The following is a 21428-nucleotide window of genomic DNA, read 5'->3' on the forward strand; positions in this document are numbered from 1 at the left end:
CCATGTTTAACTGTGCTGGGAACAAATGCATCCCAGCAGATGATGATGAAATAAGAAATCAGAGTTCTTGGAATGATTAAAGAGAATATTGCAGGTTGGTAAGGGAATATGAGAAGATTGTACACTTAATGAAAAGGATTTTGCATGTGACATTTTGGTTTGAATTTAAGAACTGCAGTAGGATCTTGATGTGTGGTATTTTGTATAATTTTCATGTAAATGATTCATTGTTACTTTTGTATACTGCACTGGTTTAGGATATATGGGAAACACCTTTCAGATTTTTTCTTAGATATTGCAAATTCTTGTCTTAACAACCAAGTATAGTGCACAGCATCATTATTGCATTATTTTAATAATTTTTCACCTATGGATAGAGCCTTATTAGCACCTGAGAGAGCTCTAGTACTTTGGGGATTAGAATTATGTCATTCTAAAACTGGGGTGTATCCATGAGGTTTTATCCACTTTGACCATCATAAAAGGCCATTGGATGATCAATCACAGGTACTTGACCGTACAGTAGCCTGCCCAGATCCATGACATCACACTAGAGTTTATGAGCCAAGAGGCATGAAGTCCAATCCATTCATTCAAAAACTTTTTCTTATGACTTTGTGGATTGTATGGCATTTTCTGCATATTGGTCATTTAGCATTGTAAGTGTAGGCCAGATTGGTATTTGTCTTTAGTGTTCTTGGATTTTCCATGTAACGAATTTTAAGCACTTTGGTTGCTTCCTAGGAATGAAAGCATATATATATCTCCCACTTAAGGTAATAAAGTTTTGTTTGGCTGATCCTGTCCTTTTTTTTTTTTATGATGGAGGCTTCAGTCACAGACAGAAGTCCACATCAAGGCAGGATATTTATTGAAATATTAAGAGGCTAAGGAAAGGGATAAAGAATAGATAAATGTATTTACAAATTTTGTCATAATTTTTATTTTTTATTTTTATATATAAAATGTTTTTTTGTAAGCACATACAGCAATGAAGGTCAGAATGACATCAGTGGAAGTATTCACAATGTTCAGTAAGGAAATGTATGGACCATAAGCATGGATACTTACTTGAGGTAGGTGCTTCATTGTCGTGAAGGTGGGACTGCATTCACACTGCCCTCCTGTATGACCAAACCCTAGGTTTAGTTTCAGTTAGCATTCCATGGATGGAAGGTATATCAGGCTTTCAATGACTGGAGTGCATATAGTTATATTAGATAGATGAATGTAAGGTAATTTAGTTATTGATGCTTTTAGTGGACCAGGGGTGCTGTAGCACTTCTTGTGAAATGGGTGTACAGGTAATCCTCAAAGAAGTATGGTTCTCAGAACAGCGTTTCTCGATAGATATCTGAAAATTTGGGTGAAAATCATAGTACAAAACTAAGTTTTCATACTACTGACAGATTTGAAGAAAATTCTCATTTCTTTTAATATTCTTTTCAGTTAGTGATGAGATATTTAATCAATTTTTTGTTCGGCTATCATGCCTTTTATAAAGTTATCTATGCAGTATGAGAGATTTTTATTGTATTCCAACTATTGACAGTCATCTTATAAGGAACAGTAAGTTTTTATGTTCGTTATGCATCTCATAAGTGAGATGTACTTAACTTTAAAACTTTGAATTAGGTAATGCATTGGAAAAGAATAGATTTGAAGAAAATTCTCATTTCTTTTAATATTCTTTTCAGTTAGTGATGAAATGTTTAATCAATTTATTTGTTCGGTCATCATGCCTTTTATAAAGTTATCTATGCACTATGAGAGTAGATTTTATTGTATTCCATCAATTGACAGTCATCTTATAAGGAACAGTTAAGTTTTTATGTTCGTTATGCATCTCATAAGTGAGATCTACTTAACTTTAAAACTTTGAATTAGGTAATGCAATGGAAAAGAATACATCACTTACTAAATTGGATATTTGCTTTGGAAGGGTTAGCAAACCTTTCACTCCACCCTTATCCCATTCCACTTGTCACCATCATTCACAATAAGAATCACTAACTATCATCTGGTTTACCACTGAAATTGTAGTAGTTGCTGAAACAAAGTATGATGTATTGAGAATTTAACTGGAAAAATATTTGTTCTGGTATGTAACACCCCTTATGCGTTTGAATCACACATACAGTGACAGTCCACTAGAACAACAGATTGCCAGAATTGTAACCCTCATTCTGTAAGGATTCCTTTTACAGGAGTTTATATTTTTCTCCACTGGAACCCAAATATAGGCCTTGGTTTCAGAGCAAGTGTTTTGACTCTTGTGATTCTTTAGATGGTCCTAAGGGTGAAGTTGTTACTCAGTGCTGAAGCATTTGGCAGCAGCTCGAGATCTTTCTAGTTCAGTCCCAGGCATCCCATAAAAGTGAAGGTTCTGGCCTGGGTGACCCCAGAAAAAGAGTACTAATCAGAAAAGCTTCCATTAAATTTTGTATGCAAATGGTTGATGAGTCCTGTCGAAGGTCCTGGGTCATTTATAGTGTTAGTTATACAGGCAGTTGTTTCTGAGATATATTTATTGCAGTCTTAGGAAAATCCCTTTAATTTAGCTTCAAAGAATTCCTTTATATCACAGAAATATAATATCACTTTTTTTGTTCATCCAAGCTTCTGTAAGTCTTTATCAACAAGGATATTTCAAAATGTATTTAGCAGTGACATCTGCTCTGCACTAGAAACCGTCTACAATAGTTTTTTAGTGGAACCTCTCATTAGATAAGATGACCAATAGGGATCTTTGGCTTTTGAAGAATCCATGGTTTCATGATATACATTAGGATCTAGATGATCTTCCTTTTGTGGCTTTGATTATGCTACCTTCAGAATGTGATAGTCTGAAACAGAGGCAAGTCATCAGTAAGTCTTTTTGAATGAGTATCCACCATCCTTATATGTTTTATGTTTATCAAACAAGGTGAATCCTCTTAGATACACCCTATTTTAGGAGTAACACTGGTTTACACCCTCCAAAAGCTAGTTCTCTCTCAAATGCTCATAGGGCTCTGCCTCTGGTAGAAAAATGGTTTTTCATCGTTCAGAATCAACATTTACTGCTAACGTTAATGTTTAAACTTTTAAGATAACGAGAATCAATCTAAAATTTATTTTAAGAATTTGAAAGCCTCAGAGAACTCAATCTTCTGAATGGGGAGATGATTAATGTATTTCAAATTGCATGTGACTGGAGTAATTATATTTGTCTCTTGTGAACAATATTTTCATACTCTAAACTTCTCTAGCTTTCAGGACAAGTAAAGAAAATGCACTTTTTTTTATAGTATTTATGTCTGCTTGGATTATTAGAACCTTGGCCAAGCTGTTGATACTTCATTTTAACATTTCGGGCACTAATGCTCTCCTAGTTTTCTTGAATCAGTTTTTACAACTATGTTATATTTTCCATGTTGTAATTATATTTAGTGATATGACAAAGTTTCTATGTACACACATTCATGTCTAAGATTGGCATAATTGAACATTCATGTATAGAGTTTCACCTTTTGCGTTGGCACAGTTGCTCAGTGCATCTCTGCAGTCACATTCACTTTGTACACTGTGCACGTGTTCTTTGCTATCCTGCAACAACTTTTCCTCAAAACGAAAAACTTTTGAATGTGAGGGGTAGATATTCCTTGCTGAGTGATATGTAAATTTGTTGGTTTTTACAGTAAAAGTCTTAATGTGTTCATCTGCATTTTACTTTAGTTTTTTCATTTCGTACTTCTGCACTTGACTGAGCTTGAATGGTATGTGCTATGCAGTTCTGTCCGGTGAAGGCAGCTGGATCCAATCAAATGAAACCCAACTACACTTACTAAGTATTCAGTGCTCTTTTCAACACTGACATCCATAGACCTGCTAAATATGGCTTTCAGAATAATGGAATGATTATGAAACCATGGTCAAGTAATAGATTTTTTTTAAGATAGTCAGACCTCTGCTTGGTCCAACATGGGCCTTTGCCTGTTGGTGGCCTGTTCCCTGGTTTTTATGCATGGTCTTCTGAGATGCAGGCAACTTCTTATGGAGATGGTACTAGATGAGCTATTTTCATCTGGGAGGTGGATATTCACCTATGGTCCGGAGCAGGTGTTCCATATGGTTCTTTTGAGTGTTTTGAAGTAGTGAGGCCACTGGTATTACATGGTCTCCCTCACTGAGGTCGGGGACTCTTGCATGGAGACTTTTTGTCACTTCTTAGTCCAGCATGTAGTGTTCCAGTGGGTGCATTGACGACTCCTGACAGTAGGTGCAGTCTTTAATGACGCCGTCAATTCTTTATCTGCTACATTGGTACCCCAGTCATAGACGATGTAGATTGACTAGGGTTTTCCTGCTTATTCCTCTGTCGTCATATGATAGCTCCAATAACCTGGCCACCATGTACCACTTGAATGACAGGGATCTGGCATTGTAGGCATCCAGGAGATTCCTCATGGTCCAGGGCCTTGCTGCTTTCTGTAATTGGGGCTTGATTTGTTGCAGGCTCACTGGAACATGCGCCTGGATGTTGCTAAAATGTGTAGCTGCTTTAGCTGCCTCATCTTCTGTCTCATTTCCCTCAATCCCCACATGGCTGGGGATGCAGTGTATGGTGATGGGACATCCCTGTCACTGTAGCTCTTGAAGTTGAGCGAGGTTCAAGATGACAAGCTTAATGTTGTCCTTTGGGAGGCTGTGTTGCAGTGCTTGCACTGATCTGTATTTCAGTAAATCATGATGAGGTATAGCATTATGTTAAATGATGTTCTTATGTAGAAAAGGATGATTTTCATAGGCTTGATAAGGATGGATTTTCCAATCTTATGTTTGCTAAAAAATAATTAAAGTGTTGACGTATACAGTCAAGGTTGTGCAATGGATTCTTATTTCCTTCACATTTCACTAGTTATTCTGCTTTCTTCATAAGCTGATATACAAGATAACTTTTCCTCCTGATCACTTAAGTCATCCAACAATTTAGCTGTTTTCTATGGGGTCACTGTACATACATTCTGAAAGTTTGATAGACATGTACCCATGAAAGTTTGATAGACTTGTACCCACAAGTGATGATTGTAGGGGTATTTAGGAGAGTGAAGCTTATTCCCATGCTTTCCAAGTGAGTGAAGAGACCTTTGTGGTGCAGTAAGTGTGCTGGATATTTAAAAAGAAACACGAAAAGTTTGAATATCATATAATGATGGTGGCCATCTCCAAATAACACTTCATACGATACTGATCATCATTTAAAGGCTAGTAAGGATTTATCCTCAATATGGAATAGTTTCCTAAGGGAGGAAATCATTTTCAATGTTCTCATTAAAGATCTAACTTTTGTCACATTATTATGAAAATGCTATTTAAAAGTATAGACTTATTTTTTTTATGCAATCAGAAGTTGCATGTTTGAGATGACTTATGCAAAAACTTAAGTTTTCTGCTTTTAGCTGTAGACGAGTGATAGGGTAATTTTTATATTGTATGGTATTATCTCAAAGAAAATGGTCTAGTATGGCCATCTGACTTATGGGAAGAGATATACCTTCTAGAATGAAACCTGCGTAATTTTCACATTCTTGCATGATGCTGTTTGCCATGAGGTGAACTAGTGTAAATGATGTTATGTTTTCTGTTGTTTTACTAGACATGTATATACAGAATATGAAGAATATTTTGAGCATAGAATATTTATTGTAATAAGTAAATGGTATTTGATCAAGAAGTATGCTTTTCAGAATTTAACTTCTTAAAAAGATATTTCAAGGACAGTTGGTTATGTTTGTCTTCCAATTTTGCAAATAATCAGTATCAGAGGCTGTTATTGGCAGGATGATCTTGAGGATTGATGTGGTAAAATAGGGTTTGAAGGATTACCTTCTTCAGCTCCAAAGCTGAATGTCCCTTGCCACCTTTTGGGGAGCTGGGCTGTACAGGTTGAGCATCCCTAATCCAAAGTCCAAAACTTTTTGAGCTGCAACATGACATTACAGGTTGAAAATTCTACATCTAAACACATTATTTTTTGTTTTATTAATGGCATTTCATATTTTTTACTGTTAAGTACTTATGTGTGAATAAGTAAATGATGGCTTATCAGTTGCATATAAATTCAGAGTCAGGAATGAAGGTGATGCCAAACAACCACAGATTGTCCACATAGGCGGCTGAGGTTGTGACACCTTAGCTTTCTAATGGTTCATTGTTACACAAACTTTGTTTCGTGCAAAAAATTATTAAGGTTATTATATGAATTACCTTCAGGCTATGTGTATATGGTGTACATGAAACATAAATGGATTTTGTGTCTAGACTTGGGTTCCATCCCCATTATGTGTATGCAGATATTCCAAAATCTGAAAAAAATCCAGAATCCAAATGACTTCTGGCCCCAGGCATTTTGGATAAGGGATACTCACATATCTCTTGTGTCTGACCAGTTAACCAATCTGGAAATTTTGCTTTATTTTGGAGACGTCTATATTGTTTCATTGCCTTAGAGATATGTGCCAATGCATTCAAGTAAGAGGAGAGCTTATGTCTTCCTCTCCATGTATATAATTGTTTCCACTTATTTAGTATTCAGTCTGTAAGTTCTGTTGAATTCTGAAAAATTATTTTGTCTTCAGATTGATTTTTGTACTTTGGACACTTGCACCTGACCTTTTTTTCTTTTTCACCTAGGGAATGTCAGGCAGTTACTTTTTCATAAGGTGATCTGTGTACAGCACATAAACCTTATTGTGGCAAATAACATATTGAAAAGTGCATATGTATTTATAGCTTGGTATTCTTGTCTGATTGAAGTTAGTTGTTGGAAATACCCAATACTTGAAGATAGTTGGACTTTCCACGTAAGGGTCAAAGTACCTCACATGGACAGAACTGCCCAGTATGTTTCCTTCAGTCTTACTCTAACAGACTATAGAAATGAGCTCTAACAGACTGTAGAAATGAGCCTCTACTCAACAAACTTTTTCTGTATAACAGTTGTTGTTGAAGTATGCCCACAGTGTCCACATGAGGGGTTAGGTAGACCTGATTACTGCAAGAAAAAAGAAGCCAGACTCCCAGCTAGTTATGTACATTTCCCAAAAGTGTGCCCAGATTTCTTCCTTTCACCTTCCCTCTTTCCGAGACATTGACAGCCCATCTAAACTGATGGGAAAGAAATTTGCTTTGTTTAGTGTAAATTCTCTGTAAGCTGCTTTTGTTTTTCATTCACAGTTCAATTTGTTTCTGTTATGAAGTTTTCTCAGAATGATAGATTGGAAATTAATGATATATAATGATGAAATTGAAATTTTGCCATTTGCTGTGTTTCATGCTCTGATTATCCTGGCCATCCAAATGAGATGCTTTACTCTTCAACAGAACTCTCTTTAAGCCTTGTAGTATTTGTCCACATTTTGTTTATGATGCTAAGCATCTTGTTTACTGAACTTAAAACCTTTTAAAACATTGATTATGCATAAGTAGTCATATGACACAAATAGTATATGGAAACTGTACATTTCTAAGATCCATGAACAGCCAAAATCCATGGTCCAGCTCTGAAAAGATCACCACCAACATGAGCATTAACTTCTGGTAAATGATTTTAGTAAATGTTTATTAGATATCTTTTAGCTTATAATGCTTGTTTACATATGTTTACAAACAAATAGCATTGAGAACAAGCATTAGGTATTTAAAACATTTTCTTAATAGTGCATTATGTTTAAAACATTGTCTGTATTTCATAAAATCTGAAAAATTCAAAATATGCACATTGCATGGCCCTGAAGATTATAGATATTATGTTCATGTTTACTTTTCTTACCAAATAATGTACATAGTATTACACCCTTTTATTTCCTATAAGTGTTGTGTTTGAGTCCTTAGGAGAACAAAAGGCTTATAGATAATTCAGTTGAAGCTGAGTAAACCTGTACTTCAGTAAGGACATATTCTTAGCAGTCCATATTTTTCATGAAATATGGATATTGCCATGCCTAGTTATTACACATTTTTGGTAGGTTGAGGTACTTTTTTTTGTTGAGGATTTCCCTTTTCCTCTGTGGCCCCACAATTATCCTTTTCTAACCAAATGCATAATAAAAGAATATTCAAGGAATAGAGAATTAAGACTGACTAATAGATTTTTACTTAGTCTAATGGGGCTTTCTACTTGTGACGGTTACCTTGGGTTACCTTGTCTTCTCCTTACAATCCCATTTTGATACATTTAAGCATCTGAGGAATCACTCTTTACAGATAGTTAACTTGCTTTGTCACAGAAGAGTATATATGCTCAGTAAAGGCTTTAGCTTGTCAGTAAGCTTCATTTCCATCACACCATTCATATGAGTACTGTATGTGCTTTGAAGACATAACGCTTTCTCTGTTGGTGATCTGTATATGGTTCAAAGATTGTTTTAGTAGTTCACTGCTTTTATGATCAGTAAAGTTTTAACCTCTTAACTCCTCACTTGGGTTTCCCCTCAAACCCACTGAATCTCAGTTTTTCAAGGTTTTTGGAAAATATATTTGATTTTACATTCTGAAAGATATTTGTATAAGAATGAAAAAAAGTTCACCACAGAAGTATATTTCATCCACCACTTTCACTGTGATGATTATGTAGAAGTTTTGTGGATGCTTCTGCACAGTGTGCTAAAAAGTGCAGGAGCAAGGCCTGAGTGTCAAGTGAATGGCCAATATGCATACTTTATTTTTCTTATTGAACCTATATCGAAAATTTGATAACTGATAGTTATTATGTTTTGTCTCATACAGTAATTATTTCATCATTGTAATCAACGTGATTCATTGATTTTTTTTACAATGGCATTAATTAGGAGAGTTTGTAAAATTACCAGCCATGCCAGTCATTGCAATGTTGTCAAGGTCATGCAGGCACTAGCAGTGTTGCCTCCACTGGTGCTGGAAGCATCATCTCCTGCCTCATCTTGGTCAACTTTCAGTGCTGGAGAAGTCACTGTCCATATAATTGCTCTCCACGTCAAGTAATTCAGAATTGTCTTCTACCTGGTCCTCTAAATATTGCTTAAAGCCACTTCCTTGTTGTCATAGAAAGCTCATAAGAGTGTGCTCTTATTAGCATAGCTGGAGGATGACTGGCTATGAGGAGAAATTTGTACACACTACCACCTGAGCAACCCCAGGTTTGGTAGGTAGCAGTTGAAATAGAGCAGCATGAAACTCAATGCATAAATTTATGTTTTGCAGAGTTGTCCACCTCATGTAAATACCCATCTAGAGGAGTTGAATGGTTAATTCCCCATGCCCAGAGCAATGATGCAAAATGGAATATTACCAGCTTATCACTAATGCAGTGCAATCATGTCTTAGGTTTATGTATTTAGTGTCTCGAATGGTCTTTGTCTATCAAGATGTCAGAGCATAGAATAAAGAACAGTGACATTGTGCTTCTGTGGCATTGCAAGATAACCCTATAAAAATAAATCCTGCCCCTTTTTGCAGATGTGACACATTTTTTCTCCTATTCTGTATTGTATTTTCTAATTCAGGAATTATTCTGTTCAGTGCCAATGTCAAAATAGTGATTTTTTTTTCTTAACTGCTGTTCATAGTGAAAGGGTTAAGGTGTTCATGGTGGCTTGAGGAGGGTAGGTGGGTTGATGTTTTCAAAAGGTTGAAGGAATAAGATATGCTTTTGAGTAGCGCATGGCTAGCAGGAAGTTTTAAACATACCCAAAGGGAATTGAAACATCCTAACCCCTCACATGGACTTCTTGGTCATCTTTAGGAACATCCCTCCTTGTAGAGGCAATGGTCTCTTCCGCATCAAAGTTTGCTTTTTACATATGCGTATTTTTATATGTTGGTGTGAAGTATAATTTTTATTCGCTATCATTTCTGAGGGACAGTTAGATAATCAATGTTAAAACTATATTTGTATTTAAAAGGAACATTTGTAATTTACTCATAAGTTGCTTGTAAAACATAGAGGCTTATAAAACTTTATAAAAGATTTAAACATTTGATTTTTCTCATTACATAATCATAAAAGACTGTTTATAAATGATTTGGATATAGATTTACTAACTCTTTTGATAGTTATATTGCTGTTTGTCATCACTAGTAATATGGAGATGAAATTCACACAGGTGGTGGATATGAGATTGATGACTGGCGTTGTGCTCCCAGTGTCCATGCCACAAATATGCAGTACATGCCCAATACATTGGATGATCCTGAATTACGGGCTGGCAAACATCGGAAGTTATTACGTTTCCCTTCATATATGGTGACTACATTTTCAATTTTGCTTTTCATGCAGTAACACATTAGCTGATGCTGTACAGCCCCATTTTCTTGCTTCAATTTTAGGTAATCTAAGTGCTCTCTTTCATTCTCATACTTCTCTAACCAGCATTTTCCTAAAATTTTGCTTGTTTTAGATAGTTCTTTAGTGCTTCTAATGGTTATGTGCGTAGATTTTTATATAGTTGATATTGAGGAAGTTTTGTTCTAAGTTACTCGTAAAGAAAAGTATTATTATGAATAATTACTTTATGCAGCTCCTCTCTGTAATCATTGATTAATGTCTGTGACCATTTTAGGCTGCAGCCCTTGTTAGCCGTGTGCTACATTTTTTTTTAATCTTGCATGCATTTTTCTCCTCTACTTGATTGTGTAACTAATTTGATCGCTATACTTGCTTGGAGATATCTTTTTTCTGATTTCCTAAGAAACTGAAAGTGGTGTCCATATTACATTTGACAGCTCTAAATTAGATTCAAAGTAGTGCCTTTTATATTATATGTGCAAAGGTTTGGTATTTAGGCACTAGACCCCTTCCAGCCAAACCATTCCATAATTAACTATCATTCCCCCTATTAGAAACAAAAAGCCTACCACTGTGTCACACTTCAGCAATTTCTGCTCTCAGATCCTCCCACCCTCAATGAATATAACACTGAAAAAATACTGACGCAGTGAAATAACCCAAGCACTTGAACAACCATCCTTGTAAGCCAGACGTAAACTCCAGTGCGATGGACATACAGCCATCAGAAACCACACCTCCCAGACAAACGAGAGTCACACTTTTCTGACTGCACTCTGGACATCACTTGTCCCTACCACGCTATAAGTGGTATTTTAGCCTACCCCAAAACCAAGACTATCTTTTTTTTAGCTTTTTTTATTAAAAACACACAACTTGATATGGTCATGTGTAATTAAGTTTATTGAATTATTGTGTACAATATAAAAAAGACTTTGAAAATACTTCCACTCTTAAGTTTGTCTCTTGTATTTCAGACATCTGTCATGGATTATACTAAGCCTTCAGAGCTGAAAAAAGAACTGAATGATAAATTTCGCAGTAAATTTCCACACATCCAGCTTACACTAAGTAAACTGCGCAGGTAAATTTTATTATGCAGTTTGAATATTTGATTGTTATTGTAGTTATATGGCAGTTATATAAGTTGCTAAGAGTAGCAAATCTACCTCAAGGAGTTGAGTATCTCTGCCTTTTTTGCTAGCCTATGATGATTGGGCTAGGGGTACAAGTTTTACAAATATTCCCCACAAAGGGTGCATGTGGTTTTAGCCAAATGAGACATGCAGGTTCATATAGATGAGTGGAATGTGAGAAGAGTAAATTATGAATGCAAAAAGGTAGAAGTTATAGATACCTTTGAAAAAGGAAAGTCTCATGTTTTAGTTATGTGCATAGAAGAGTTAAGAGAAAGTGAAACTTTTGAGTGGAATTGAGTGAAGGGTATAAGATCAGACTTGCATGATGATACAAATGGATATACAAGAGATGTGGGAATTGTACTGAGTTAATGAAGGATGTGTACGCTTCACTTTCTGTTTCCATCTCTGCTAGGCCCTTGTTTGCTGTCACTGATACGTTTTAGTTGGTCCATGACATTTGCTCAACTTCTCTTTTCCCTAAATTCCGTTAGGGTTTCTTCTGCCCATTTATAGTTTATATCTAAGTGAGAGGGTTAGGGAAAATGATTTGGTAAATAGAGAAGAGGTAGTAAAAGCTTTACGGAAGATGAAAGTCGATAAGGCAGCAGGTTTGGATGGTATTGCAGTGGAATTTATTAAAAAAGGGGGTGACTGTATTGTTGACTGGTTGGTAAGGTTATTCAATGTATGTATGATTCATGGTGAGGTGCCTGAGGACTGGCGGTATGCTTGCATAGCGCCATAGTACAAAGGCAAAGGGGATAAGAGTGAGTGCTCAAATTACAGAGGTATAAGTTTGTTGAGTATTCCTGGTAAATTATATGGGAGGGTATTGATTGAGAGGGTGAAGACAAGTACAGAGCATCAGATTGGGGAAGAGCAGTGTGGTTTCAGAAGTGGTAGAGGATGTGTGGATCAGGTGTTTGCTTTGAAGAATGTATGTGAGAAATACTTAGAAAAACAAATGGAATTGTATGTAGCATTTATGGATCTGGAGAAGGCATATGATAGAGTTGATAGAGATGCTCTGTGGAAGGTTTTAAGAATATATGGTGTGGGAGGCAAGTTGTTAGAAGCAGTGAAAAGTTTTTATCGAGGATGTAAGGCATGTGCACGTGTAGGAAGGGAGGAAAGTGATTGGTTCTCAGTGAATGTAGGTTTGCGGCAGGGGTGTGTGATGTCTCCATGGTTGTTTAATTTGTTTATGGATGGGGTTGTTAGGGAGGTGAATGCAAGAGTTTTGGAAAGAGGGGCAAGTATGAAGTCTGTTATGGATGAGAGAGCTTGGGAAGTGAGTCAGTTGTTGTTTGCTGATGATACAGCGCTGGTGGCTGATTCATGTAAGAAACTGCCGAAGCTGGTGACTGAGTTTGGTAAAGTGTGTGAAAGAAGAAAGTTAAGAGTAAATGTGAATAAGAGCAAGGTTATTAGGTACAGTAGGGTTGAGGGTCAAGTCAGTTGGGAGGTAAGTTTGAATGGAGAAAAACTGGAGTAAGTAAAGTGTTTTAGATATCTGGGAGTGGATCTGGCAGCGGATGGAACCATGGAAGTGGAAGTGAATCATAGGGTGGGGGAGGGGGCGAAAATTCTGGGAGCATTGAAGAATGTTTGGAAGTCGAGAACATTATCTCGGAAAGCAAAAATGGGTATGTTTGAAGGAATAGTGGTTCCAACAATGTTGTATGGTTGCGAGGCGTGGGCTATGGATAGAGTTGTGCGGAGGAGGGTGGATGTGCTGGAAATGAGATGTTTGAGGACAATATGTGGTGTGAGGTGGTTTGATCGAGTAAGTAATGTAAGGGTAAGAGAGATGTGTGGAAATAAAAAGAGCGTGGTTGAGAGAGCAGAAGAGGGTGTTTTGAAATGGTTTAGTCACATGGAGAGAATGAGTGAGGAAAGATTGACAAAGAGGATATATGTGTCAGAGGTGGAGGGAATGAGGAGAAGAGGGAGACCAAATTTTAGGTGGAAAGATGGAGTGAAAAAGATTTTGTGTGATTGGGGCCTGAACATGCAGGAGGATGAAAGGTGTGCAAGGAATAGAGTGAATTGGAATGATGTGGTATACCTGGGTCGACGTGCTGTCAATGGATTGAACCAGGGCATGTGAAGTGTCTGGGGTAAACCATGGAAAGTTGTGTGGGGCCTGGATGTGGAAAGGGAGCTGTGGTTTCGGTGCATTATTACATGACAGCTAGAGACTGAGTGTGAACAAGTGGGGCCTTTGTTGTCTTTTCCTAGCGCTACCTCGCACACATGAGGGGGGAGGGGGTTGTTATTCCATGTGTGGCGGGGTGTCGATGGGAACAAATAAAGGCAGACATTATGAATTATGTACATGTGTATATATGTGTATGTCTGTGTGTGTATATATATGTGTACATTGAGATGTATAGGTATGTATATTTGCGTGTGTGGACCTGTATGTATATACATGTATATGTGGGCGGGTTGGGCCATTTCTTTCGTCTGTTTCCTTGCGCTACCTCGCTAACGCGGGAGACAGCGACAAACCAAAATAAATAAATAAAAGCAAATAAATATCTAAGTCTTGTATTATTCACTCAATTGTCTTATGCAAAGCATCTTAGTATACTCTTTTTTTTCCTTTCTGTTGGTGTCTGATATTATTATAAACAGAACGGAAGTTAGTCCCATTTTTGATGATACCTCAAGTAGGACATTTTCTTCTTCAAATATGGTTTCTTTTGCCATTACCCTGAATTTTCTGTTGATTAGAAAACATCTTGTCCTTTATACTAGTTTACCATTTAAGATTTACATTTCTGTAATGGAATTTTGCAATTTTGTTTATCAGATCCCCTAGCAAAGTTGAGAATATACAGTATACAATATACAACAGTATACAATTGCTTTCCTTGTATCCATTTTCTTTCATTTCATTAGAATATCAGAAATGCTATTGTATTGTATGAGTGGTTGCATATGTATCATGTGATAATACAGAAGAGTTAGTTATAGACATCTGAAGAAGGTCAAAAAAGAGCAAGTAATGAAAGTAGAGAGTAGAGCATGTGGAAAGGGTGAAAAAGAATTGTGAAAACATGAAAGGAGATGCATTGATGTATGAAATGAAAAGATATTAAGTCTAGCTTGAAAACATGAAAGAAGGTGCATTGATGTATGAAATGAAGACATTAAGCCTAGCATATTAGCTTAGTCTTATTGAAATAGAAGGTAAGATCAGCAGTCCTAACATGGAGGATATAAGATGATTAGGTGTCACTTCAATGTGTCTTAAGTCTCGTAGGATGGGAGCAAGACCATAGTGCTGGTTGATGTCTACAGCTTGCTACATTTTTATGAGAAGGTTGGCATAAGTAATTATATGAGAACCATGGAGATTTCAAAAGGATGTTTCATTGAATTTTTTAAATCTTATGAATTTACAGAAAAATAAATTGATTTAGTTAAAGTGAGAGGGAGAGTGCAAATGAAATGGAACTCCATATTTAAGTACTCCTCTTGAAAGGGAATGTGTAATCCATTCATTGGTGAATTAGAGCACTAATTTGTCATGAGTTTCTCTATACTTTGCTCTGGGTGATGATACTTCGTACATGCTTGTCATCTGTTCATTATGACAATTTATCTCATTAACACTTTTTTTTTCACTATTTACTCACTCATTTTGTGTTTACCATTCCAGTTTAAAGCGAGAGATGTTAAAGATCGCCAGGCAAGATTGTGACATAGATCTTCTGACTGTGGCTCAAGCTTATGTTTACTTTGAGCGATTAATCCTGAAAGCAATTGTCAATAAACAAAATCGTAAGCTCATTGCCGGAGCATGTCTTATTCTTTCTGCCAAAATGAATGACGTAAAAGGTGAAGTGCTGAGTAATCTCATTGAGGTTAGTATTGATTTTATTTATTTATTTATTATACTCAATTGCTTTATCCCTGGGGAGGGAGCTGGGGGCTGGGAATCCTCCCCTCCAGTTTTTACTTTTCCAAGGAAGGGAACAGGTGGGGAGAGTCAGGATTTTCTCTCTAAGGATCAGTCCTCTGTTCTTAATGCTACCTTGCTTACACAGGAAATAGCGAGTATGTATGAAAAAAGGAACTTAATCGCTGTTTCCCACATCAGCGTGGTAGCGCAAGGAGACAGACAAAGAATGGCCTATCCATTCATATACACATATATATCCATAGCTGCCCATACGTACACACATACATATCAACATTTATACATATTTATACATACATATACACAAACATATACATATGTACATATTCATTCTCGCTTTCCTTCATCCATTCCTGGCGCTTCCCCGCGCCACAAAAAACAGCATTGCTACCCCCTGCTTCAGCAAGTTAGTGCCAAAAAAATGGACAAAAAAGGCCACATTCATTCACACTCAGTCCCCAGCTGTCATGTGTAATGCCCTTTGACTATCTCTCCTACTTACATACGTATACTTTATGTATTTATTTGTTTATTCATTTATTATACTTAACCGCTGTCTCCCCCGTTTAGCGAGGTAGCGCAAGGAAACAGACGACAAATGGACCATCCCACTGACATATACATGTATATACATAAACACCATCCATAAGTAATTATATGAGAACCAAGTGTAAGAAAGTAAATTCTAGATTGATATGGGTAAAACTGAAAGTTGATGGAGAGAGATGGGTGATTATTGGTGCATATGCACCTGGGCATGAGAAGAAAGATCATGAGAGGCAAGTGTTTTGGGAGCAGCTGAATGAGTGTGTTAGTGATTTTGATGCACAAGACCGGGTTATAGTGATGGGTGATTTGAATGCAAAGGTGAGTAATGTGGCAGTTGAGGGAATAATTGGTATACGTGGGGTGTTCAGTGTTGTAAATGGAAATGGTGAAGAGCTTGTAGATTTATGTGCTGAAAAAGGACTGGTGATTGGGAATACCTGGTTTAAAAAGCGAGATATACATAAGTATCCGTATGTAAGTAGGAGAGATGGCCAGAGAGCGTTATTGGATTATGTGTTAATTGATAGGCGCGCGAAAGAGAGACTTTTGGATGTTAATGTGCTGAGAGGTGCAACTGGAGGGATGTCTGATCATTATCTTGTGGAGGCAAAGGTGAAGATCTGTAGAGGTTTTCAGAAAAGAAGAGAGACTGTTAGGGTGAAGAGAGTGGTAAGAGTAAGTGAGCTTGGGAAGAAGACTTGTGTGAGAAATTACCAGGAGAGACTGAGTACAGAATGGAAAAAGGCGAGAACAAAGGAGGTAAGGGGAGTGGGGGAGGAATGGGATGTATTTAGGGAAGCTTTGATGGCTTGCGCAAAAGATGCTTATGGCATGAGAAGCGTGGGAGGTGGGTAGATTAGAAAGGGTAGTGAGTGGTGGGATGAAGAAGTAAGGTTATTAGTGAAAGAGTAGAGAGAGGCATTTGGATGATTTTTGCAGGGTAATAATGCAAATGAGTGTGAGATGTATAAAAGAAAGAGGCAGGAGGTCAAGAGAAAGATGCAAGAGAAGAAAAAGAGGGCAAATGAGAGTTGGGGTGAGAGAGTATCATTAAATTTTAGGGAGAATAAAAAGATGTTTTGGAAGGAGGTAAATTAAGTGCGTCAGACAAGGGAACAAATGGGAATTTCAGTGAAGGGGGCTGATGGGAAGGTGATAACAAGTAGTGGTGATGTGAGAAGGAGATGGAGTGAGTATTTTGAAGGTTTGCTGAATGTGTTTGATGATAGAGTGGCAGATTTAGGGTGTTTTGGTTGAGGTGGTGTGTAAAGTGAGATGGTTAGGGAGAATGATTTGGTAAACAGAGAAGAGGTATTAAAAGCTTTGCGAAAGATGAAAACCGGCAAGGCAGCGGGTTTGGATGGTATTGCAGTGGAAATTATTAAAAAAGAGGGGTATATGTGAGAATATGTGAGTATATGTGATTATATGTGAGAAATACTTAGAAAAGCAAATGGATTTGTATGTAGCATTTATGGATCTGGAGAAGGCATATGATAGAGTTGATAGAGATGCTCTGTGGAAGGTATTAAGAATATATGGTGTGGGAGGCAAGTTGTTAGAAGCAGTGAAAAGTTTTATCGAGGGTGTAAGGCATGTGTACGTGTAGGAAGAGAGGAAAGTGATTGGTTCTCAGTAAATGTAGGTTTACGGCAGTGGTGTGTGATGTCTCCATGGTTGTTTGTTTATGGATGGGGTTGTTAGGTAGGTAAATACAAGAGTTTTAAAAAGAGGTGCAAGTATGCAGTTTTAAAAAGAAGGGCAAGTATGCAGTCTGTTGTGGATGAGAGAGCTTGGGAAGTGAGTCAGTTGTTATTCGCTGATGATACAGCGCTGGTGGCTGATTCCTGTGAGAAACTGCAGAAACATTTGAGTGAGTTTGGTAAAGTGTGTGAAAGAAGAAAGCAGAGATTGAATGTGAATAAGAGCAAGGTTATTAGGTACAGTAGGGTTGAGGGACAAGTCACTTGGGAGGTAAGTTTGAATGGAGAAAAACTGGAGAAAGTAAAGTATTTTAGATATCTGGTAGTGGACTTGGCAGCGAATGGGACCAGGGAAGCAGAAGTGAATCATAGGGTGGGGGAGGGGCCGAAAGTTCTGGGAGCGTTGAAGAATGTGTAGTTGAGAAAATTATCTCGGAAAGCAAAAATGGGTATGTTTGAAGGAACAGTGGTTCCAACAATGTTATATGGTTGCGAGGCATGGGCTATGGATAAAGTTGTGCGCAGGAGGGTGGATGTGCTGGAAATGAGATGTTTGAGGACAATATGTGGTGTGAGGTGGTTTGATCGAGTAATTGATAATAGGGTAAGAGAGATGTGTGGTAATAAAAAGAGTGTGGTTGAGAGAGCAGAAGAGGGTGTTTTGAAATGGTTTGGTCACATGGAGAGAATGAGTGAGTAAAGATTGACCAAGAGGATATCTGTGTCAGAGATGGAGGGAATGAGGAGAAGTGGGAGACCAAATTGGAGGTGGAAAGATGGAGTGAAAAAGATTTTGAGTGATCGGGGCCTGAACATGCAGGAGGCTGAAAGACGTGCAAGATATAGAGTGAATTGGAAGGATGTGGTATACCGGGGTCGACATGCTGTGAATGGATTGAATTAGGGCATGTGAAGCGTCTGGGGTAAACCATGGAAAGTTGTGTGGGGCCTGGATGTGGAAAGGGAGTTGTGGTTTCGGTGCATTATTACATGACAGCTAGAGACTGAGTGTGATCGAATGTAGCCTTTGTTGTCTTTCCTAGCGCTACCTCGCACACATGAGGGGGGAGGGGGTATATATGTATATGTCTGTGTGTGTATATATATGCATACCTTGTGATGTATAGGTATATATATTTGCATGTGTGGATGTGTATGTATATACATGTGTATGTGGGAGGGTTGGGCCATTCTTTCGTCTGTTTCCTTGCGCTACCTCGCTAGCGCGGGAGACAGCGACAAAGCAAAATAAATAAATAAATAGAATATATATATATACATACATGTACATATCCGTACTTGCTGCCTTCATCCATTCCTGTCACCACCCTGCCACACACAAAATAGCATCCCCCCACCAGCAGAGCAGCACCAGGAACAGACAAAAAAGGCCACATTTGTTCACCCTCGGTCTAACTGTCATGTGTAATGCACGGAAACTACAGCTCCCTTTCCACATCCAGGCCCCACAGACCTTTCCATGGTTTACCCCAGATGATTCACATGCCCTAGTTTAATCCATTGACCGCATGTCAACCCTGGTATACCACATTGTTCCAATTCACTCTATTCCTTGCACTCCTTTCACTCTCCTGTACGTTCATGCCCTTATCGCTCAAAATCTCTTTCACTCCATCACTCCACCTCCAATTTGGTCTCCTAGTTGTCCTTCTTCCCTCCACCTCTGACACATATATTCCCTTTGTCAATCTTTCCTCACTCTTTCTGTCCATGTGTCCAAACCATTTCAACATCCCACTTCTGCTCTCTTAACCACACTCTTTTTGTTACCACGCATCTCTTATATCCTTTCATTACTTAATCGATGAAACGACCTCACACCACATATTGTCCCCAGACATTTCATTTCCTACACATCCACCCTCCTCTACACAACCCTATCTATAGACCACGCCTCGCAACCATATAACATTGCTGGAACTACTGTTCCTTCAAACATACCCATTTTTGCTCTCCGAGGTAACGTTCTCACCTTCCACACATTCTTCAACGGTCCCAGAACCTTTGCTCCCTCCCCCACCCTGTGATTCACTTCCACTTCCATGGTTCCATCCACTGCTTAATCCACTCCCAGATATCTAAAACACTTCACTTCCTCCAGTTTTTCTCCATTCAAATTAACTCCCAGTTAACTTGTCCCTCAACCCTACTGACCCTAATATCCTTGCTCTTATTCATGTTTACTCTCAACTTTCCTCTTTCACATACTTTACCAAACTCAGTCACCAGCTTCTGCAGTTTCTCACCCAAATCAGCCTCCAGCACTGTTCATCAGCAATCAATAACTGACTCAATTCCGAAGCTCTCTCATCCATAACACACTACATACTTGCCCCTCTCCAAAACTCTTGCACTCACCTCCCTAACCACCCCATCCATAAACAAATTAAAAATTCATGGAGACATCACACACCCTTGCCGCAGACCAACATTCACTGGGAACCAATCACTCTCCTCTCTTCCTACCCATACACATGCCTTACATCCATTGTAAAAACTTGTCACTGCTTCTAGCAACTTACCTCCCACATCACATACTCTCAAAACCTTCCACAAACCATATCTATGCACCCTATCATATGCCTTCTCCAGATCCATAAATGCTACGTACAGATCCATCTGCTTTTCTAAGTACTTCTCACACATTCTTCAAAGCAAACACCTGATCCATGCATCCTCTACCACTTCTAAAACCACACTGCTCTTCCCCAGACTGATGCTCTGTACATGCCTTTACCCTCTCAATCAGTACCCTCCCATATAATTTCCCAGGAATACTCAACAAACTTATGCCTCAGTAATTTGAACACTCAGCTTTATCCCCTTTGCCTTTGTACAATGGCACTATGCATGCATTCCTCCAATCCTCAGGCACTTCACCATGATCCATACATACATTGAATACCCTTACCAACTATTCAGCAACACAGTCACCCCTATTTTGATAAATTCCACTGCAATACTATCCAAACCCGCTGCCTTGCCGGCTTTCATCTTCCGCGAAGCTTTCACAACCTCTTCTCTGTTTACCAAGCCATTCTCCCTGACCCCTCTCACTTCACACACCACCTCGAGCAAAACACCCTATATCTGCCACTCTACCATTAAACACATTCAACAAGCCTTCAAAATATTCACTCCATCTCACTTCGTCACAACTTGTTATTACCTTCCCATTTGCCCCCCCACTGATGTTCCCATTTGTTCTCTTGTCTTACACAATTTATTTATCTCCTTCGAAAACATCTTTTTATTCTCCCTATAATTTGATAATACTCTCTCACCCCAACTCTCATTTGCCCTCTTTTTCACCTCTTGTACCTTTCCTTTGACCTCCTGCCTCTTTCTTTTATACACCTCCCAGTCATTTGCTGTACTTTCCTGCAAAATTCATCCAAACGCCTCTGTCTTCTCTTTCACTAACAATCTTGCTTCTTCATCCCACCATACACTACCCTTCCTAATCTGCTTACCTCCCACCTTTCTCATGCCTTATGCATCTTTTGTGCAAGCCATCACTACTTCCCTAAATGCATCCCATTCCTCCCCCACTCCCCTTACGTCATTTGCTCTCACTTTTTTCCATTCTACATTCAATCTCTCTTGGTACTTCCTCACACAAGACTGCTTTCCAAGCTCACTTACTCTCACCACTCTCTTCTCCCCAACATTCTCTTTTCTTCTCTGAAAACCTCTACAAATCTTCACCTTTACCTCTAGAAGATAGTGATCAGACATTTCTCCAGTTGCCCCTCTCAGCACATTAACATCCAAAA

At 38.2% G+C, this 21428-nt stretch overlaps 1 protein-coding gene across 2 annotated transcripts in view; it reads left to right on the plus strand.

Moving 5' to 3' along the window:
- LOC139755437 (CDK5 and ABL1 enzyme substrate 2) overlaps positions 1 to 21428 on the plus strand; it is a 180834-nt gene that overhangs the window by 119742 nt on the left and 39664 nt on the right. For both annotated transcript variants that reach the window (XM_071673741.1, XM_071673742.1), the window contains 3 exons: positions 10125 to 10264; positions 11284 to 11390; positions 15119 to 15323. In XM_071673741.1, the coding sequence (XP_071529842.1) occupies positions 10125 to 10264; positions 11284 to 11390; positions 15119 to 15323 (452 nt within the window). The remainder of the gene's footprint in view (positions 1 to 10124; positions 10265 to 11283; positions 11391 to 15118; positions 15324 to 21428) is intronic.

Source organism: Panulirus ornatus, chromosome 19, assembly GCF_036320965.1.
Source record: "Panulirus ornatus isolate Po-2019 chromosome 19, ASM3632096v1, whole genome shotgun sequence".
Classification (NCBI taxonomy): Eukaryota; Metazoa; Arthropoda; class Malacostraca; order Decapoda; family Palinuridae; genus Panulirus; species Panulirus ornatus.